This window comes from Talpa occidentalis, unplaced genomic scaffold (assembly GCF_014898055.3).
Source record: "Talpa occidentalis isolate TD23 unplaced genomic scaffold, MPIMG_talOcc4v2.1 talOcc4.17, whole genome shotgun sequence".
Lineage (NCBI taxonomy): Eukaryota > Metazoa > Chordata > Mammalia > Eulipotyphla > Talpidae > Talpa > Talpa occidentalis.
Window position 1 is genome coordinate 2,295,896 of NW_023601754.1, and position 23,009 is coordinate 2,318,904.

A 23,009-nucleotide genomic window follows, 5' to 3' on the forward strand; every position below is an offset into this window, starting at 1 on the left:
TGCCTCATGGTAAGGCGGGGAGGGTTTGGACAGACTTTTGGGACAGGGCTTGCCAACCCACGATTCAGTCCACCTGTTCAGCAGGCCTTGGCCAACTCTAGTGCTTGGACTGTCTTTTCCCCAGGCTCTCTCAGGAGCAGCCTGTGGTAACCAGCAGGGGCAGGTGCTCCTGAGAAGGTCCTGTTGAGCCTGGAGTTGGTGTGAGTCATGGGCCCCCGCCCGGTTACCAGGTGTTTACTAGCCGTGTGTGTGTGTGTGTGTGTAGGATAGGGGAGAGGGCTCCTTTAAATCCAATGGCTTGTTTGGGTTTTCGCTGTGTGTAACAGGAGAACCATGAAGACAGCTGAGACACAGGTAATTGGCCTGCATGAAACCCTTCAAAGCATCCCACTGCTCCAGGGAAGACTGACCCCTGACCCTGGCTCGAAGACCCCGCCCGACCCCCTTTCGCGTCCATGCATTCTGTGCCCTGCCTCTTTCACTTCCTTCAACCTGTCATGCACATTCCCATACACTTTGCCTGGAGTGTTCCCCCCTTGCTCCCAACTGCCAGTCAGCTTCCTATCTCATCTGAAAGGTGCTTTCCTCAAAAAGTTCCTCCCTGACCGCCCAGCCGCTTTATGTGTGCTCAGAGCTGCTCTCCTTCAGAGAACTAACCTAAGTATTAAGTAAGTGATCTTGTGATAGAGGGCTGGGATGACATCACTCTTGAATGCTGCTGTATTTCCTGGTACATATGCAGTAGCTCAGGTGACATTTTTGAACCCGGGGCCAGGCTGAGGGCAACAGGCAGTGGATAGACAGCGGTGATCACCGGGGCCTGGAGCCATCTGCGAAGAACCTTGGAAGAGGCTGGACTTTGGCTGGGCCTTAAATGAAGGGAGGATTTGAAAGACAGAGAAGCTGAGAATTTGGGTTGGAGAATTTATTTAGAAAGAGATGAAAAGGGCCCTGGTTTGAAATCAGGAGAATCAGAGTGTCTGCTTAACTCCTGGGTGGTTGGGAACGCATTTTCTCTTTTTTGGACCTTACTCTCCCATCTGTAAAGTGAGAGGTTGGCTTGTTGAGGGCTGCAGATAATAGCACTGTGACCTGATTCCCCCATCTCATCCCCTGGCTGACACCTGGCTTCCCTGTAAAGCTGAATACAGCTTCAGAACTGTTTTGACCACAGTGCTTTCGATGAGCATTACCGTTTGACAGGGGATGGTGATTGAGGTAAGCCCTGATTATCAGGGCCTTAAATGAAGGGAGGATTTGAAAGACAGAGAAGATGAGAATTTGGGTTGGGAGAGTATCTCTTGAGTGAAGTCAGGTCCTGACACTGATTCAGGAGTATGTGACGGTAGGAATGAGCAAGGGATCTGATCACAGCTGGTGGGAAAGGAATCCCGATGGAAGCAGAGGGCTCAGCAGCACCAAATGCCATCAGAAAGGACAGGAAGATGTTCTAGTCCAGGGTGGCAAACTCTAATGCCTTCAGGAGCCAGTAGATAGTATAAATGAGAGAAGTTGCAGGGTGTGGGGGAGGGAGGATAAAATAGGGATTGGTGAGGAGTTTGACAAGCTGGAGAAAAGGAGAGCATTTGTGCTTTCTAAAAGGATTCAGATTTTTCTCTCCCACTCCACTTTCCCTTCTCCTTCCACCTCCTTACTGTGTGGCTCAAGCAAGAACAGCCTTCAGGATGAATTTTTCTCCCAGGCAGTCAGACTGTGACCTCTGAGACTTACCGACTTGTTGGAGAATCTAAATCTATGAAGGAACCATGTTGTTTAAGGCCACTCTGCAAACCAAGCCTGTTGGTTTGCACCTACTAATAATTGCTTTCTACAGCAGTGTGGAAAGTAGTGAAGCTTGGGGAACAGGATAAGGATGAACTAAGGAGGGACAAGAACGAATTGAAGCTAAAGGTTTTCAAAAGATGTCCATTTCATTCCAGGAGCTTATGACAAGGGAGACGGTGTCCGATCCGTAGAACTGTTAGTGATCACTCACGTGACTTTTATGTACTTGCTGGTTTAAATTCCCCAGATCTACAGAAATATGTCACTGTGCCCTGGGGAAAATTTCCCTGCCATGATCACACACACACACCCACACACACCCACACACACCCACCCCTCCCTCTTCCTTGGTATTAATCACCTTCTATAATTGGTACGTAAAATGTCAAAGGAGAAGGAATTAATTAACAGGAGTATCCAGTGCTGCAAGGCTCTGGGACCGATTATAAAAAGCACTTCCTTAAATATTTTGAGCACTTTTGGGAATCGAAATCCTCTCCTCTAATTGGCAGGTCCTTAACTACACCCCAGGTCCTGGCAGGTGGCCAGGGGGGCCACTGGGCGGGCTGCGTGCGGAAGCCCCTTCCTCCCGCCTCGGGACGGCCCCACCGGGAAGGGCGGCCTCCGAGGCGCGGGAGGCGCGGGGCGGGGCGGGCGGAGCCGGGGCGGGGGCGCCTGCACGCGGCAGCCCGGCGTCCGAGCCCTTCGCAGGTGCGGGCAGGAGCTCCGCGCGCTGCGCGCCCCGCCGGGCCCTGCAGCGGGGAGGGAGGCGCTGCACGGCGCCAGGAGCCACGCTTGGGTCCGCTGCTCAGGCTCGGCCCTCCCGTGGAGCACGAAGCCCGAGTCCCGGCTTGCCTGGCCCGCTCCCGGCCCCGGCCCCGGCCCCGGCCCCGAGGTCTGCGGGAGTTTTGACAGCTGCGCCGAGCGCGGAGGCCCTGGGCCCAGCGCCCGCCTCCGCCGCCCGGGTCAGCCAATGGCGGCGCGGCGCCCTCCGCCCCTCCTCCAATCAGCTGGCGCGCCCCGCCCCCGCGGCGCTCCGCCCCGCCCCGGCCCGGCTCTCCCTCTGGCTCCACCGAGCTTGACAGAGCGGAAAGTCCCTTCGGGACGCCCCGGGACGGCGGCCATTGGAGGAAGGGCTGTCACACGGCGGCCCAATCAGGGCGTGCGCAGGGGCCGCGCCCCGGGCCGCGATTGGCTGTCCGGCTGCGGCCCGCCCCCGCCCCTCCGCGGCGCCGCGGGCGGGGCGGCTGGGGGCGGGCCCGGCAGCAGGCTCGGTTGCGCGGCCGCGCGTCGGAGGTAAATACTAGGGCGGGGGTGCGGCGCCGGGGCCGGGGCGCGGGTCGCGGGGCGGGAGAGGGCCGCGCCCGGCCGCCGGAGGTGAGTGAGCGGCGGGCGGCCGCGCCGGCGGGCGGCCCCGGCCCTTCCGGCGCCGGCCCGGCCTCGGCGCGCAGCTCGGCCCGGCCGTCGGGCCCGGCGCCGGCCCGTTAGTCGGCCCGCCGTGACGTCAGCCGCGCGCTCGCGCCGGCGCCCCCGCGGGGAGACCGAGGCGCCGGCCCGGGGCCCGAGCCCGGGCGGGGCGGGGCGGGGCGCGGGGCGGGGGGCGGCTCGGGCCGGCGCCGTCCGGGAAGAGGCCGCCGGCCTCCCTCACGCCCCTCCTGCTTTTTCTTTCAGTTTCCCTCCAGGGCGAGGCTGCCGGCGCCACAGCCTGGAGGTCGCGGCCCAGACGCGCCCCGTGGAAGCAGGTACCGCTCCTCACCGTCTCGGGGCCCCGGCGCCGCGACGCCCGGCCACAGGCGCGCCCCCGCCGCGGGTTCCCGGGGCCCGCGCCGGCCCCTCGCGGGCTGGCGTCTCGGCGGCCGCCCCGGGAGCCGCCCGCTCCGGGGGACCGTCCCCCTCGGGGCTCCCAACCCCCAGCCTTGCCGTCCCCGGCTCTCCTGCCCTCATGCCCTGCCAGGCCCCGGGGGGTGAGCGGGGCCTCAGCTCCGAGAAGGAGCGTCCACCGAGCCTCGCATTGGAACCCGGGCTAACAGGGGTCTCGGAAGACTGTCCTTTTTGCAGCCATCGGCTTCCAGAGAAAAATCCAGGCCTTGACAGGGGGTGTTCATTCAAGGGCTGGTTTTCTGCACACCCCCTCATGCCCCAAGCAGACTGAATGGTTTAAGAATTTCGCCTGCCAGTTCCCGGCTGCATAGTGGGTGGATTTGAAGTAGAACAGCGTTAGGAGAAAGTGATTTGCTGGAAATTCTTATGGAAGTTCATGTACCCTGAATGTTGATAACACCCAGAACATTCGCCAAGGCTCTGCTGCAAATTCTTGCAAAGAAGCCTTCCTCTGGATGGTAACTTTTTATCCAGAGCTGATAAAACCAGGGCACCTGTTATATAAGGCGACGTTCAGCAGCCGTGATTTCTTGTGGCTTGGCATGCGTGAACTGATTTTATTTGATTTTAGGGCGTCTTTTGACACAGGAAGACAGAAAGGAGTAATTATCCTATTCATCAAACTGTTAGTGTTTTGCTCCTGATTTTCACATTATGATCTTACATTTGTTGAGGGATTTTCATTGATTATAAGGAATTTACAGGCATCAGACATGACAATGTGAACCTCAAAACAAGTCTTTGCAATTGTGACATTTTTCTTTGTTTCTTTCTTCTTATATTTGTCACGGTCAAGTGGTGTAAACACTGATCTTGACTTCATTTATCCAGAGAATTAGTTTAGTTTGGGGGTAAAAATCATTCAGTACTCCCACCTCCCGAGTCTTTTTCTCTTCTCCTTTTCTTCTTGAAAAAGAAGCATTTCATCACTGAAACAATTAGAGAGGAAATGGAATTTGGGGTTTTGCTGTTATCATCTGCGTTAACCAAATCATTCATTCATTTCAAACCATTTGTCAGACAGTGGTTTGAACATCAGAAATACAAAGATGAAGGATTTGGTGAACTCACAGTTTGGAGATGCAGTGGCCAGGTTTAACTTTAATGAGGCAGCAGTGTTCTCCTCCTGACACGAATATGCAGATTTATAACTTTATAAATCCCTCTTGTTCTAGGGACTGAATACTTCCACGAGTTAGCCTATGAGGAAAATTAAAACTCACTTTTTTCCCTTTGGAATATAACAAGTTGTTCTATTGGTGAAAGACAATCATTCTTAAAATGGTAATTATTCTAGCTGTTTGAAATGTTTGGCCAAGTCCTGTGTGTCTTCTTTCTTTTGCATTCATACGGACCTTCCTACCTCTCTGCCACTTCTAATCGGGGCAGTATGTTAGTATTGTAATTTTTATTCGGATTTAGACAGACTTCTGTGGATTTTAGAATAATTAGGAATCTCACAGGAGATGTAAAACATTCTTTAATTAGATTCTCTTTATTTCTTTAATTGAGGTTCTTTGAACAGTATACAACCTGAAAATCAAAATGACATTGTATTTTTCTAGATTAGGTAATCATTGTCAATTTTATGTCACTCATGCCATTCATTGTTTTAGAATGTGGTAATTCTGATCATCAGTATTTTTGTTCAAAACATTTCTTCATCATCTTGTTTACATTGCATTGATAGGAATCGGATAAATATTCGTGCCTTGCAATCCTCTTATTGGTTTAATAAGTTGAACTAACATTTTAATTCAATTAAATTCTCCTTTTCAGAATCCAGACAGACCATCAACAAGTTAAGACAGTCAGATATATTTTCAAGTCTTTGTGACCCTCTGTTCCCTCATTTCTATCGTTAAAAGAAAGGCCTCCTATTTAATATGGGTTTAGGGTTAGATATATTAGAGTATTCCAACTCTTTGGTAATCTTACTCAGCGCTTACAGTAATTATTAGGATACCTGTAATCACTCAGTTTGCCAGCCTGAAATAGATACAGTGGTATTTAGATGAATGATTTGTCACATATTTGCCCTCAGAGTGAAGCATACTGCTAGAGACAATTTTTAAACAAGTAGACCTGATGGCTAGAAAGAACACAAATGAGGGCAACTGCCAAATCCTAAATCTTCAGTATTTTTCAGTGTCTGATGCAATGCTTAGTGTGCAAAAGTACTAAACAAAGTAACGCACCTTCTTGATTGATAAATAGCTCACTAATAGTGGGATTTAAACCTTTGCCTTTTAGTCTTGAGTCAGTTTTTATTGCTTGGGATTCTTAAGACTTAATTTAACTGTTGTCTTCTTGGTGAAAGAAGACTGTGGGCTTTCTGTTCACATCTACAGGGGGAGGAAAGTCTCTTTATTGAAGTATTTCTGCTGCGATGCCAGTGTATTGCGATTTTAATGATCATCACGTTTATTACCTTATTATCAAATTCCCCATTCAACTCTCTCTAGCTATCAGTTGCAATGAAGAGCCAATTTTTCCAATGCTAGTGCCAGACCTATTCATTCTTAATGGATTCTTTCTAAATGAGAAAGGGCCACATCCTTTTTACTTTTGGATAATGCTTTTTAAATATTTTATTACTTTTGGTCGGACTGTTCCAGTCGTCTAACATGACCCATCCTGCTGCGGAGTGTCGGCTCACTCCCACTTGTCCTAATACGGGGTGCAGATACGCTGCTGCTCCTGGTGTAATTCACTTTAAAATATGGGCCTTGATAACTTCTGTTATTTTGCCTTTGACCTTTTTATAAACCAAAGTAATTATACCAGATTTTACTATGGGCCGTCGCTTCAGTGACTTGCAAAAAACATTTTTGTAATCAAATTTACTTTCAATACAGTGTCCTAATACAGAATGAGAGTGATTTAGTTTTGCCTTGGTAATATTTCATTGGTTTTATTTTAAATTGTGGCATTCATTGTTAGAGAACCAATACAGTCGACTTTGTTGGCATATAGTAGTAGTTAATATTCAAGGAAGCTCTTAATTTTAATTTGTGAAAGTATAGTTTTAGGAATTAAAACCATAATTTCTTAATTTCCTTTAAAAAATAGAATTGTCATACTGAAACTAGGTTTTTTGGGGTTTTTTTTTTTTTGGCCAAAATATTTAAGTACACTTTAAAGAGAACAGCAGCTCACTAATTTAAAGGTTGGTTTTTGACCGTCTCAGCCCTTGGAAACAACCAAAATATTGTCTGTGCAATAAAACCTATGCAGTGTACTCCCAAAAGACCTGCTTAGGATTTATGTATTCCGTTTTTGGCTATTGTTATATTGTGTTTCAAACACATATATCTCGTCACCTGCCTTCTCAGAACTGATTGGAAATAGCTAGGTTGGAAAGCAACCAGGGCAGAAAAGGAGTCAAATGCATCCTTGCAGGAAACCACAGAAGATGGCTGATTGCAAGAGGAAACCGGAGACTTTAAAAATATAGAAAGCATCCACAGCACTCAGAAAACATAACGTAAAGTCTTTTCACAAAGTAACAGTTTTGCCTTTTGAGAATCACACATAATAATTTACCTACATATAGAGGTAATTCAAAGATGAAGAAAAGATGAAGGCCATTTCCTTGTTGAAAAGTTGACTCTTTAAAGGAATTTCAGTTGGAAAAAACAAACATTTCATTTTGGTATACTATATAAAGGAGTAGAACTAAACTAAGGGGTTGTGTTGCTTTTTGGGTAACCCTCTTAAGGCTTACTGACGCGGTGCCAAGATAGGGGTTTTCACAGGTGTCTCATAGACATGGCCACTATAAGTTGATCCTGTTCCTGCTGAAGTCGACAGTGCCCTCAAGTGGAATTAAGACAAACACTAATAATGGAGAGCGCGAGCACCGCTGCGTGAGAGTTCTGCTCCTACCTCACTCAGATATTTCAGTGATGATGTTTGAAGGGATGGCAAACTCTTTACTGTCTCGGGTAATCTTCATGTCTATTCTGATTTGCAGAGGGACAGACTTTTTAAAACTTCGCTACTAGAGATTACTTGATTATTAAACAATGCATTCTAAAGGGAATGCTATTCTGTGTAGTGGAGATTTGCCAGATTATTGAATCATTAAGGTAAATGATTAAATTTGTTAAATGTAACTTTGGTTTTGGGAGTATTTATTTTTTAATTCTAAAATTGAAGTTGGTAACTAAGAGAGTGCCATCAACTGCTCCTGTCACCCAGACCCACAGGAGACATCATCTAAAAGAAGGATCGAGAAGCCCCTTGTCTAGAAACCCAGCAGCCACATTTGAAAGTCTTAATGTGAATTCATGACATTGCATGATTTTTAACCATCAGTTAAAGTAGGGTTGAAAAGGCTACTTGTGAAAGATGAGTTGTCTTGTAAAAATTTTAAATGAAAATTTGAAACTGAAAAGAAATCTCCTTTTGTGTGTTCCTCTCTAGTATTCATAGGTAGAGTTGTGGTATAAAAATATTTCATATTTGATTCTAGACCATAATTACATTTCCTTGTGCTGTAGTACGAGTTTTGATGGCTAAAAATTGATTTTAAGACATCTTTGATATAATCAGATTTATAGTATTGTGATTATAAGAAATTAAATGATAGCTATGATTAACATCGAAGGACAAAATGTATGCGATTAAGGAAATGAAACTGAGACATAAAATGTTCCATTTTCAAAATGTGGCATGTGGATCAATGAATTATGGTTAAAGTTTCAGCATGTGATTTTATGGTATTTTTATTGATAAAAGATGTTCAACATAATAAATATGATAGATGACTTTTTACTTAGCTGCATGTACAGAAATAATAGCCTTTTAAATTTTTGTGTGTTTTGCCCCAGAGCAGCAGCCTATCCTTTTAAATTAGGGGAGATCAAAATGCTGCTTTTTAAAGCTTAAAAATGTCAGAATATGTATTGAAGGTTATCTTTTATTAGATTCTTGAATTTATAAATTAAAATGCCATGGAAACAAAAATTTGTACTGTGAGATCCTTTATGATTGGATCACCTTCGTTACAAAATGATGGTAGATACAAGTAATAGTTCTTTTAATACTTTTAGATATTTTTGGAAGTGTGTGTTTTACTAGCTGAATGAGATTTTAAAAAGTCTTTACCTTACTATTAGCTCATGTGAAATGAAGCATAAAGTTTCTTTTTGCTTGTCCTCCAGGCATTTTGATTGCTGTCTTTTTGCAGCATGGACACCAAATTGCTAAAAACATGCTTTGGGACTGCCAGTGAATGTACCTTTTGCAGTTTTACTACAGACTTAGTAGTTCTCTTTTTTTTAAGTTAATATTTTGGAGTTAATATCACAATGAGTTCAGGCTTATGGAGCCAAGAAAAAGTCACTTCACCCTACTGGGAAGAGCGGATTTTTTATTTGCTTCTTCAAGAATGCAGTGTGACAGACAAACAAACCCAAAAGCTTCTTAAAGTGCCAAAGGGAAGTATAGGACAGTATATCCAAGACCGGTCTGTGGGGCATGCGAGGATTCCTTCTGCAAAAGGCAAGAAAAATCAGATTGGACTAAAAATCCTAGAGCAACCACATGCAGTACTCTTTGTTGATGAAAAGGATGTGGTAGAAATAAATGAAAAGTTCACAGAGTTGCTTTTGGCGATTACCAATTGTGAAGAAAGGTTCAGCCTGTTTAAAAACAGAAACAGGCTAAGTAAAGGCCTGCAGATAGATGTGGGCTGCCCTGTGAAAGTGCAGCTGAGATCTGGGGAAGAAAAATTTCCGGGAGTTGTGCGCTTCAGAGGACCCCTATTAGCTGAGAGGACAGTTTCGGGAATATTCTTTGGAGTAGAATTACTGGTAAGTTTGATAAACCATCTTAGTGCTCTCTGTGTGTGTATGTGTGTGTACGTACTTTTTCTAGGCACAAATTATACATGTGTTTTTCTTTTCCCCTTTAAGTACAAGATAAATCATCCCAGAAATCTTCTATAATTGTTAATATTCACCCCGGTAGGAATTACTTTCTAATGATAAATTGAGATGATGCAAAGGTGATGAATTGAAAACTTACCAAAAAATCCTACTTACGCTACTAGGAAATACAAATAGATCACATCATTATTGAAGACTTATAGCTTAGAAATGTTAATTGTCTGTATTAGAAATGAACTGTGCCAATTGCAGACTAATCACAAGCTTGTTAATTATCTGGTGACACCATCATCTCTAGGTTTCTCAGTTTTTCATAATGCGTGTTAACCAAATAATGACAATTTGGGTTTATGATTTTTTTAAACAAGTTGTCTTAATTAAAATTGCTTACAGTTGACCCTGACAATATATGCAAAAATCATCTTGGAATTTATTTCTGATATAGTTCCAAAATTAATGTTAGTTCTCTAGAACTTAAAGGGTTATGTTTTGATATTCTTTCAAATAGGATTTCATGCCTTGTTTCCTTGATTTAATTTTTAAAGCAGTGATTGTACAACAATTAGAGATTGGAATCTGGCTCTGCTATTTACTGGTTGGGTTACCATGTTCCTTAACCAGGCTACTTAACTTCTCTGGGTCTGCTTCCCCATCAGTAAAATAATGACATTGGTACACAATTTGCAGTGTTTTTGTGATTTATTGATCCAGAATTGAGTGCAGTGGCTGGCACATAGTAAGTGCTCCATAATGGAAGCTAATGTTACTGTTAAAGTAAATTTTTCTTTTTATGACAAAATTATTGTTTAAATCACAATGTAACATCCAGTCCCACTTTCTCACAAGGTAATTAATTATGACTTGAAATGCTCAAGTAATTTTATTTCAGCGTCAGATACAGTTTCTTCCTTGTTTAAAAACCTGTAAATCCAACAGCAGTCACTAATCATTGCAGTTCTTGTGTGTGTCATTTAGAATTTTTCCACTGATTTCCCTGAAATCTGCAGAGTGACTCCCTTTTGTTCTGGACGATCTTTCTGTGCCTATCTTTCATTTTATTTTCTTTCTCTTAAAAACTAGGAAGAAGGTCGTGGCCAAGGCTTCACGGATGGAATCTATCAAGGAAAACAGCTTTTTCAATGTGAAGAAGACTGTGGGGTATTTGTTGCTCTGGACAAGCTGGAAATCATAGAAGATGATGATAATGGGTTGGAAAGTGATTATGCAGGCCCAGTGGACACCATGCAGGTTGAACTTCCTCCTCTGGAAATAAACTCCAGAGTTTCTTTGAAGCTTGGAGAAACTATAGAATCGGGAACGGTTATATTCTGTGATGTTTTGCCCGGGAAAGAAAGCCTAGGCTATTTTGTTGGGGTGGATATGGTAAGAGACTTTTGGGTTCTGTTACCTTTGTTAATGCATCTATTAGTTTTCTGACCAATTTAGGTACAAATTAAACACTTCTTGAATATTTAAAATGGACTACGGTCAAGTAGTTTAAAGAACATGCTCTAATTTCTTTTTTGTAAAGGAACATTGCTATGAGACAGGAGTCTAGATATAGAAGATACAGTTACTATTTTTTCCAATGTTTTCAGTCTTTCAATTTGCCTTTTTATAATTGGCAAGGAGACCAGAAAAAAATCCCCAAGTATCAATGTCTTCTTTTTATTTTGAAATGAATTTTTTTGAAATCTATGTTTTTCTTTTGGTAATATTTTGCAAAATTTTATTGACTTTTATCTGATTTTAAAGAGTAGTGTGAAAGTCATTTATGGTCATACCTGAATAGAAGAAAAACACATTGCTTTAGAGGAATAGACAATTAGGGTAGTTTTTGAGGATGTAAGTCCAACTTTTTTATAGTGGTAAAATGAATAAATAAAATTGATCATTTTTAAAAGTTTATCATTTAATCATTTTCAGTGGCACTCACTGCATTCCCATTGTTCAGTGCCGTCGTCACCCCGGCCACTCCACAGCTAACTCCATCATCTCAAACTGAAGCTGTCACTCCCCGTTCCTCGCTTCCCTCTTTCTGTGCCCGTGGATTTGCCGATTCTAGGCACCTCCTATAAGTAGGATCAGGCAATAGTTACCCTTTGGATTGTTTCACTCTTTTTAAATATTACCTTACAATAATATTTGTTAATAATGGGTTGAACGGGGCAGGTTGGATGGTTAAGAGACAAAAAAAAGTGAAAACATTTTATCTTACGTTGGAAGTATGGACAAGACTTTGTTAGGTGTAAAGAAGGAAACTCAGAATTATTAAGCACTAGAGAGGATGTGAGTAATAGAGTTTTGCACTTACCAACCATGTTTTTAGTGATTATTTTTATCTACTTGAGTATATTTTTTGGTTGGTAGGGTATGGATGTTCTAGCAAAAATTTGTCATCCTGTGCTTGGAAACTCTAGGAATTTCTATTTGCCACCCATCAGTTAGACAAACATTACTATGTTTAGGCAAACATTTACAGAGCATTTACAATGTGAACAACCAGAGCCAGAGTAAAGCTTGTGGGTCCCTCAGAAGAGCTAATGATGAAACTCACCTTCACACCATTTTTCTTTGGACGTTCAGTGTTTATTTGGAGGGGAGATGCACCGAGGAGAGAGAAGGCAGGAAAGCAAGGGCACTCTGGTGGGGGTTAGTTTTCCCTGGCTGCTCTTTTAGGTTGACTCTCAAACCTGGCCAAGTCTTTTGGCTTTCCCCTCCTTCGATGGGCCTACTGCCTACAAGTCACCTCATGCACTGGGGGCAGGCCGCCTGGACAACAGGCCACCTCTCCCTGCCTCTGTCTGTCCAGTTTGGCTTCTGCAGCTTTCATTCTAAACCCCTCTAGAGCACTTCTTGAAAGGAAAGTTCTGGCAAATGCAGTATTGTTCATCTCTCTTAATTTCCAGTGACGTGTAATATGTTGGACACGTTGATGCTCTGGGGTGTTGTCGGGCTGGCCCATCTCTTAACTCGCTCCATGAGCTGGGGCTGGTGGATGTTACACTAGAATGTAAAATAATTAATACAAAAATTTCACTTTGGAGGAAATTTGTACATGCCTATACAGTGACAAAAAGAAAATGAAAAAACAGACTTTCTCTGAACAGAAAGGCATATATGAGTTCAAATTGAATGTCTGCATGTTCAGGGAATGTAACAGTGATGAGAGCAAGCTAGAACTAAGTTGGGGCAGGTTCCTGGGTGAAGCAATATATGTGAGGAGAATATTACTATAGGCTATAAAGATATAAATAGGCTACTTGTATTTCTTGTCTCCTAAAATATGAAAAATACTTTTGATTTCTTGTTCTTCTGTGGGTTTACTTGATTATTCTTGGATCGCTTTTTTTCCTCCAAACAAAACCAAAAAAAAGAACAAACAAAAACATTTAAAAAGCCTTATTACTGTGGCAGTTACTCTCATACAGCCTTTTCCCCCCCCCTCTTAGGAAAGAAAGGATAAAATTTACCATGTAAATGTTTTGGAGGATTCTTTTATGGAAAATAAAGACTTTTGTGTTTATATTTTATTAAGAAGGGTTTTAAAGTTTATTCTGTTAATTTCTAGGATAATCCTATTGGCAACTGGGATGGAAGATTTGATGGAGTACAGCTCTGTAGCTTTGCAAGTGTCGAAAGTACAATTCTCTTGCATATCAACGATATCATCCCAGGTATGTTTCCTATGTTAATAAGGCAGAGTTTCGAGGATGTCTTTGTCTTTGTGATGAGTGTGTAAATATAAGCTTCAAGGTGCATTGTTGGAACTTGACTTTTATGTTACCGAATTGTTATTAAATTTTGATGGAATATTCTTTCTTACCCCCAAATGACAACAATTTTTCACCTTACAGTATGTTTGTGTGGGATGGCATTTGTATGTCATTACTCACTTTTAAAAATCACCTGTCCTTTGTAAGGTGGAAAAAAAACCCTTTCTGACTAGAAGAGTCAGAAAATGTAAGAAACTGCCACCTGTTTGAGTGAGACCAGGGTGTAATCTAGAAGCTCTTGAGCAGAAGTTGGCCATCTAACGTAATCACATAGACTGTGAGAGGTTTCTTGCTGGATGGCCCTTTGGAGATGATATAATCGATCAGTCAGAACAGATCACTCAACTTTACATCCAAAAGTCTTAAGCAACCTTTTATTTTACCTCAAACAAGTAAACACTTGACAGCTGTTGTCAAGTAATTGACCAGTTCCTATCGACAGCAGCCTGGGCAGTGCCTTCTGCCTGCCCCTAAAATTCTCACTTACTGGATATGTCACCATTATGGTTGACATAATGTTAACCATAAAACTAACGGAAAGCCTGTATTTGTAGCCACAAATGTAGGAGGCCCTGAATAAGATATCTTGTACTTTTTTACATTCTTGCCAAACATCTGATGTGGATCTTAATTCATTATCTCCATTTTGCTGATAAAGCCTGGAGTTGGATAGGGCTGAGATTGGCTAGGATCAATAAGTGGTAAAGCTAGAATTCAAATCCAGACCAGCCTGACCAGCTCTGCTCTTTCCAGCGCCTTCTCCCCCAACCCAGCCTGTGTGTATTCTTAGGCTGTGAAGACCTGCATAGAAAAACATACTTCCCAGCCTCACACGTATGCTTGGAAATATTGTTTCCATGGAGATGTATTTTGTCTCTAATTCTATAAAAGCTGAATTTTACTATAGCGAGAATCACAACTGAACAAAATTTTTTTTTTCCTTTTGCTTCCAGTGTTTTTCCATTATTGCTAATTTCGACACAGAACACTTTTGCGTTTTCCACAGGTCCTTTCAAGTCCTCAGTTTCTTTCTTTTGTAAAACAAAGGAGTTAATTCTAGGTGACCCTTGGGATTTCTCCTAGGCGGCACTCTTTGGCCTGCCTATCTCTGTCTTGGTTTGGCAAGTAATAAATGCTTGTTTTGTTGAGTTAGGAAATGCTTTCTACTTTAATGTTTTGCTTCATAGCCAGAGTACATTGATTTCGGTGGATGTGTGGAAGTCAAATAATTTTCAGTTTTGCTTTATAAAAGTCTGACACTTGCTTTTCTTGATTTCTTTAAACTTGATTTTTAATTTCTTGTAAATTGGGTTCCTAACTATCTCGTTGCTTCCTTTTGGAAACAAATAGTTTACATTTTGGGGAAAGCATACACATGCTGATATTTTACCTAAGGATACTTAATTTGCCTTTTTATGCCTGTTTATGGAAGTAACATAATTTATAATTTGATAAATTGAAAGTCTTTAATCTTTCAATTAAATGCTGTTGTTCCACAAACAGTTTTGTGAAAGGTTGTTCCTTCATTCAAACACGATTAAGCCCTTACTTAAGCTGTTTTAGGTATTGAGAATGAAGAAGAAGAAAGCAAAACAGATAAAAATTCTTCCCACATGGAGCTTTTAGTCTAGTGAATGGAGATAGGCAATATATAATTAAAATATAATATCAATGAAATGGTGATGAGATAGAGAATGAAAGATGAAGCAGGCAAGGGCTTGCTGGGCTGCATGGTGGGGCGGTGGGCTTTTTCTGTTGCATGGAAGGTAATCCCAGGAGCCCTCAATGTTGACATTTGAGCTTTTGACATAAAGGAAATTAGGGAGTGAGCTGTATGGATTTTGAGGGAGTACCGAGGCTACCCCTTGACCAGTTCGAGGAATAGTCAGGAATTCACAGTGGCTAGAGCAGGTTGGCAACTCACTCCATGTTTCTCCTTTGGTGTGGCCTGTTTCACTTGGCGTGATAGCTTTTGTCTTTGCTTTAGCATTTTTTTTTCTCTTTTTGCCATGCAGTATTTAAAATTTTTATATGGTTGAATTTATGAATTTTGTTTATCTGAACTTTGAATCCCCTCAAGGTTACAAAGGAATTTCTCCATGTTTTCTTCTAATACTCCTGTGGTTTTATTTTCTTTATATATCTTTGTTTCATGTGTATTTTGTGTGGTGTATGATGTGGAACATGGATCTGATTTAGTTCCCTGTCCCCTAAGCAGTTACCCAGTTGTCCCAACATTATTTATGAAAAAGCCCATCTTTTTCCTCCTTGTTTGAGATGCTACTTTCTTCATATTAATTTTCATGTACTTTGGGATATTTCTGGATGTGCCATTCTGTCTGCTTATGCTTCAGTACCGCATTATTTTAAATGATTCTTTATGGTTTAATATTGGCACTAGTCCAATCTCATTGGTCTTCTGAATTTTCCTTCTATTCTACATTGTCTTCTAAGTCTCATAGGTGTCTTTCACATGTGAGTCCATAATCCACCCCAATTTGATTGTGTAGGATTTGAGATACGAGCTACAATGCTTGTTCTGGATAAATCGAGTTCCAGCATGTGTATGTGGATCACTTTCTAGGCTTTATTCTTTCCTGCACTAAGACCTCTAGGCTGTCATCAGTATAGCTTTAAAAGTTTTCACGTTGTGTAATTATGTTTCCCTCCTTGGCCTTTATTTTAATGAGTTTCTTGATTTTTGTTGGTCCTTCACTCCTTACTGCAAATTTAACAATCAGCATCTCAAATATTAAATAGAATTCCATTGGGATTTTGATTGGAATCTGTAGAGCAATTTGAGGACAATTGTCATTTTATTATGTTGACATTTCTAATATGTGAACGTTTCATTTATTTAATCTTTTTAGTATTTACCTTGAAAAACATTTACTATTATATTTGATTTAAATAGTGATATAGGATTAAAATATTAAAAATGAATTACAAGACCCTCCTTGAAGCACCTGTCAGGCACACTTGATCTTACAGCTCCTGGGTACCAGGAAAATCATTAGTCTAGTATGATAATTTAAGAAAGAAAAAGGTACAAGAAGTTGGCTTGTGTGTAACTGTGTTTTTCTTAATTTGCTATAACATTTGAGATGCTTTTTTTCCTCCCAAACTCTAGATTTGTGTTTCTATCTGTATATTTTTCCTGCATCTCAATTTGGTTTCAAATGTAAATGATCTTGGTTTCTATGGTGGCACTTAAAAAAAGAAAGTATTGGGAGGGTGAGAGGAGGGAAAGGAGGGGGTGCCTGGGGACGGTGGGGGGAAGTGATGAAGGGGGATTTGGTGGTAGACCTGTTGTGGTAGCATACCTCTGAAGAGGTGCGAACCTGCACCCCAAATTGAAGACAACATTGTAACCCAGTGTTACTGCAATACAAATAATACAATCTAAAAAGAAGAGGAAAAAGCTACCATTTCTGTTTTCCCTATGATATAATTATATGTCATATGACCAAGAATTCTTCTTTAATAGTATTTACCTTCAAAAACATTTACAATTATATTTAATTTAAATAGTGATATGGGATTGAAATATTAAAAATGAGTTACAAGAACCTCCTTGAAGCACTTGTCAGGCACACTTGATCTACAGCTCCTGGCCACCGTAACCACAAGTACTGGCTCTCCGCAGTCACGAGGAAGGAGGAAAATATTTCTTTTCATTAAAGCTTGATTTTCATAAACCCTGAATAGAAGATAATTAAGACCAATGCCAGCTCTTATAACATAATACACAAATTATACTTCTTTGCCAACAAAATAAAGCTCCCAAATAGATTAAAAAAAAATAAAGTTGTCAAAACGAACATTAATTTTGATTGAGTCTTCATCTATGTTTTATGTCATCATTAGCATCCTTTTCTTGAGAGGAAAAAAGAGTCTTAGTGTCTCCTTTAGTTCCTAAGTTTCTTTTTCTTGCCCAATTACCTTCATTTGTAGGACAAAATTAATATTTCCATCTTTTGAATAAAATCTTCAGAAGCAGTTGATCAGCGGGTGAGATTAGGACGGAACTTATCCCAGCCAGTTGCAGGTTACAGTGGCTTTGACTGAAAGATAAGGGGTCTTGAACCTGTTATGACTGTTCATTTCTGGTTCAGATGTTCAAAAACTCTTACCATTTCTCATTTGATGTTATGTTCAGGTTCTTAGCGCTCCTGGGATATGGAGCCTATCATTTAGTGCCACTCTTAAATTACACATTTGTGCTTTTCCTAATCCAGTCTATCTCCTTCTTTTAGTTTTGGCTGGGAATATAAGGTGGTGTGTTCACATTTGCACAAAATCTTGAAAGTTATATGAGAACTTCCCACCTAACATTGACCTAACTTCCTTTTGTGTCCCTGATGAATTTTTTCTTTGCATATTTTACATACTTTTTTATACCTTCTCTTAAAAATCTTAACAGTTTTAGTAGTGTGTAATTGACATGCAATAAATTGTCGTTATTTAAAGTGTGTGATGTGATATGTCCTAACATATGTCTATAGTCATGGGACTGCTGTCACCTGGGCGTGTCCTCTGTGATACCTCCCCGTGGCTTGGGCACCCCATCCCTACCCCGGTGCCCCTCCAGGCAACCACTGGCCATCCTGAGTCAGTATACATTTGTTTGCATTTTCTAGAATTTTACATAAATGGAGTAACCAAGGGCACACTCTTTTTATCTGACTTACTTCACTCACAAAATATTAATTTTTTTTGGCTCATCCATGTATCTTCTTTACTACTCACTTCCTATGGTGTAAGAACATATATACACTTCATATGCTTATTTGTCATCTTGCATGGTTGAAGATCATAGAAGTTATAGAAATCTTTTGCCAAGTCTTTACTGAATCATTTTTTAAGTCACTCCTTTATCAGAAATATGATTTGAAAATATTCGAGGTTATGATAGATTTACATGCAACTGGTAGAAATAAGATAGAAAAGTTCTGTCTGCCCTTTACTTTCCTCCAAAGGTGACAGCCTGTAAAACTAGAGTGCAATATGGTAGACAGTCTGTTGACACTGATAGAGTCGAGGTTCAAGCCTGCTGTAACATGAGGCAGTACTTTTTATGGCTGAGTAAATACTCCATTGTATGACTAGGCTTTTTTTTTTAACTCATCATCAGTTGATGGATTTTGTATTGTTTCTAGAATGTGCTGATACGCACATTCACCTACAAGATTTTTGTGTGGGCGTATGTTTTCAGTTCTCCTGGGTTTATGCCTGGGAATCAAATTGCTGGGTCATACGGTAAATGAATATTTAAGCATTTGTAGAACTGCTGGCTGTTTCCCAAAATGGCTGGACATTTTACATTCCCACCAGCAACTTATGAGAGTTCTGATTCTTCAGTCCTCATTCTCCTATTTTTCAAAAGTTTCTTAGTTTTTAATTTTATAATGAAGTCCCTGATTCATTTTGAGTTAATTTTTATAAGGTATGAGATTTATGTAGAAGTTCTTTTTTTATATAACTATAGATGTCTAATTGCTCTACCACCTTCTTTTTTTCTTTTAAAGATGTGTTTCTTCCATTGAATTGCTTTTATACTTTTGTAAACAAATCAGTTGGGTGTATCTGTTAAGATCTATTTCTTGGATTTCTGTTCTTTTCTGTATTTCTAATTAAAATTCAGAGACATTTCTTGTTATTGTTCACTATTTTATTGTTACGAATTCCAACCCAAGGTTCTCTAACAAATGTTTCCTTTTCTGGTTAAGTCAATAAACAAGATTATTGGATGAGCTGCTAATTATAGTATTTTGAATGCAGTCCTGCTGTGTGTATATAATGAATACTTCTGGCCTGTTTCCTTTTACCCAACATAATGTCCAGGGTGTTATGTGTATAAGAAGTTACCCTATTTTTATCTTTTATCACTATGTAGTAGTCCATCCTATGAACAGACCACAATTTGTGTCCCATTCTCCTGTAAAATGAATTGTTTCTGGCTTTTGGTTATGATGAATCAGGCTGCTGTGTACATTTTATACATGCCATTTGGTGGACCTCTCATGCTATCCATTTTAATATCTCAGCTTAATAGCAATCATTATTCATCAGTAACTCAGATTATTTTAATCTCACAAGATTGACTGCTGAATTTATTCCTTACTGATGTTTACTTTCTCATATTATCTTTCCTGAGATGGTAATCTCTTAAAAAATTCATCTAAGGTAGTTGGTTTTGGACATGAACGTAGTTGTGACAAAGAAAGAAGATATATTAGTTATATAATTGTTGAAAGGTGAGTTAGATGTGGCGTGTGCCCCCTTACAGTAGAAAATATAGGAGTGCCCTATACACAAGATTGACATTTGAGCGCCTTTCCCTGCCACCATGAAGTCTGCGGCAGAAGGTAACCATGGTCTCCAGCTGCAGTGCGTCTGTGTACCCCGTCTTTGGGATCCTCCCCGGCATGAGAAACAAAGAGGCCACCACCAGCTCAACCCCTTGTCTGCCGCCCCCCACTCTTCAGACTGCCTTAGTTAAGCCTCTGCTGCCTTTGTTAGAGTTGCCACTGACTGAATAACGTGTTGATCATGGCAAACACGTCAATATCTTTTGAAAATGGATATACATGCACTTAATTACAGTTAATAATGGAAGTTATTTTCTTTAGTCAATTTATATGGTATAATTTGGGAAGTTTTGCCAGTGACTACAAAGTTTTACTTTCCACAGTAGCTCTCCTATGTGCCATTTGGAAACACTTGAACAGTAACATCATAAAAATACTAGTAGATAGCTTTTCTTTTAGTCTAGCATGGTTAAAGTCATGGTTATTCATTATAATTTTTGAATTAAAATAATACTCCAGTTGATCATACTCTGAGATCTTAACTGTACAGCCCCCTTCCTTATCAACCCAGGTAAAAAGTTGCCAATCATTTATATATAATGCATTCAGTATTATTTCCTTTTTAAAAAATGGCCTTTTCCTTGTGTTTGAAATATAAAGATGTTCCTATTTTTTTCCCCTGTTCTCAAAAATCCAACTGTGGGCTGATTAACAGCTTTATCAGGTATGACTCCTCAGTGTCATGTTGGACTCCATGGTGTGTTGTTGACCTTTTTAGGGGGACCCTTTCAAGACTGATATTTTGCATTTGCCTGATCAGTGTCTGTGACTGTCTTAGGGAAATTACTGGCCCTTAAAGTAGAGAGCAGTCTTTGTGTCCAACACTAGTTGGCCAAATTTATTACACCTATATTTCAAAAAGTTTTGAGTGCTTTTTTCAAGTATTACTGATACTTGTTTCCGACTTTCTGCATCGTCAACCTCTGCACAGTTCTGTTTCTCCTATTTATATGTGTTTGTGTGCCCATTCATGTTATTTGTAACGTGTTTTTTTAAAAAAAGATACACATTTCTGACCAGACTTTTCCCAAACTGTGTGCATGAAATACATTAATCCTGTACACTAAGTAGAGTGGCACAAAAAAGATTATCAAATAAGCCTACCCCTCTTTGAGAGACTCACAGTGCACACGAGCATATAAAACTCTGGAGTTGTGTGGTAAAAAAGCCTGTTTGTCTTATTTATCCCAGTATCTTCTGGAAGTATATGAGTACGGGACACGCTGGAACACTCAGGGGTGTTTAGGGAATACTGAGTTGGGAAATGCTACACAAAACTGAGTAAGGTTTGCTTTGTCTTATTTTAGCACGTGAAATAAAATCGACTAAAAGTGATTACATTTTCAAGAAGTTAAAGCGTTTTCTGAGTTGTGTTGGGGTGGATTGTGGGAGCTGTTCTGAAGTACAGTGGTGGTTTTTTCTTTTTGGCATTATCGCTTCCAGTATTTCTGATGCCTTCAAGAGTTCTGTAAAACTACTGTGAAAATGCTTTTTGTTGGAAAGCAGTGTTTTGGTGGCTGTCATTGTTGGCTAGATGGTGTCTCTTCTGTAACAATTTGCTCTTTTTTTTTAAAAAATGGGTTTACTGTTTCAGATAGCGTGACCCAGGAAAGGAGGCCTCCCAAACTTGCCTTTATGTCAAGAGGTGTTGGCGACAAGGGTTCGTCCAGTCACAACAAACCAAAGGTTACAGGTATGAAAGACTAGTTTTTCCTTATTTACGTGCTGACTTGCCACAATACTGCTAAAAGGTTTCTCTTCTTCACATGTATGTGGACTTTCTTCTCTCAGACATTTGACTAGTTGACTAAAATTTTTTTATCGATGCTGTCGCTTAAGGTAGAGGTCCCGTCTTCTTTAAGCTGAGGGAAGGCTTCCCGAGAGGCGCTCGTCAGCGGGGCCCTGTCAGCTGGTTTTTGGGACCCTCCCCCCCAATTTGTACAGAGCTGCAACTATAGAATAACGCAAATGAGAGAGTAATTTCACTAACTGTCCAGTCAAATCCCAAACTGCTAAGCAAAACTTTTTTGTCTCTTCAGAAACTCTAACGCATGTGGAGTTTTTTTTTTTAGCTTTTTTTCTTTAGCTTCACGTTACTTCACAGATGCATCAGACGGTCGTTACAGAAGTAAAAACAGCTCACTTTTTAAAAAATGTAAGGATTTTTGTCAGCTTGGATGTGGGTCAGGAGAATAATTCTACCTCAGGTATCTCGTGAAAAGAACTAATTTTGAAGCCCGGCCCCACAGCGTGGACTGCGGGGCGAGACCCGCTCCTTCCTCACGAGGCTGAGCAGCAGTTTCCGGCCGCCCTCCTTCAAGGTTGCCGCCCGCCTATGAGCAGCCCGCCCCGCCCCGCCCCGCCCCCTCCCACCATTTCCCCCACCCCTTTCCCCCCTTTCCCCCCCCCCCCCGCCACTTCCCCAGCCCTCAACCCCCCTTTCCTCCCTTTCCTCCCCTTCCCACCCGTCCCTCTTGCCCCTTCCCCCCACCCCCACCCAGTGCCAGCGGCTTCTGAGGGAGCCAGAGGTGGCGTTTCCTGCTGGCCGCCCAGAGCGCTGCCCTCAGGGGGCTGCACAGAGGTCTGGCACTGGACGCCACGCTCTTCCTGGCGCCTCAGAGGAGGAGAGCAGAGCGCGGCAAGCCCCAGCGTGTGGGCGTCTGGGCGTCTGGGCTCGCGAGCCCCGCCCGCCCTGCCTTATATGCTCTTTCAGAGTCCCACCCTCCGATCATCCCTGATTGGACGATTTTCAGTCCTAGGTGAATGATTGGACCATTTTAGGACCAATCAGCCCTTCTGCCGCTGAATAATTAAGTGAGGAGCTGGCGCACACCATTGGCTCATTGCGCGCTCACCCCATTGGGCCGTTCCGTGTGCGCTTGTAACAGGCCGGAGCACCCGCAGCTCCGGCGCTGTGTCTCAGTGGAGCGGCCCGGGGCTGCGGGGGGGGGGGGGGGGGGGGGGGGGCTGGCAGAGGCAGTCTCTGGGCAGCCAGCGGGAAACTCCCGCTTGGCCACCGGGTGTCGGCCCGGGAAGGCTGCCCGCAGGCGGCGACCTCAGCCCGGCGGGACCCGCCGCGGGCCGCGTGGGCCGGGGCTCTGCTGGGGAAGGGTGTTGTTCTTCACGGCGTGTTTCCGGGCCTTGCCCCGGGAGGCCGCGAGTTTAACGGGGTGTAAGCTGCGCAGATGCACCTCGTGAGGTGGATCCGCAGGCCCAGATGGAAGAGCGCGGCCGGCCCCGTGGGCTCCCCGCAGCCCGAGGCGTTCCCGGCCGTTGGCGCGGCTCGGGCGTCGGGTCTTCCT

At 42.2% G+C, this 23,009-nt stretch overlaps 1 protein-coding gene across 5 annotated transcripts in view; it reads left to right on the plus strand.

Moving 5' to 3' along the window:
- The first annotated feature begins 3,066 nt into the window (after positions 1-3,066).
- Positions 3,067-23,009, plus strand: part of CYLD (CYLD lysine 63 deubiquitinase) — a 42,105-nt gene continuing 22,162 nt past the window's right edge. The window contains exons 1-7 of one of the 5 annotated variants that reach the window (XM_054696856.1): positions 3,067-3,081; positions 3,457-3,527; positions 7,425-7,613; positions 8,835-9,485; positions 10,641-10,943; positions 13,132-13,237; positions 21,302-21,400. In XM_054696856.1, coding sequence (XP_054552831.1) covers positions 8,982-9,485; positions 10,641-10,943; positions 13,132-13,237; positions 21,302-21,400 — 1,012 coding nt within the window. In that variant the 5' untranslated portion in view covers positions 3,067-3,081; positions 3,457-3,527; positions 7,425-7,613; positions 8,835-8,981. The other 4 variants (XM_037515779.2, XM_054696855.1, XM_054696857.1 and 1 more) reach the window with 4 other exon arrangements.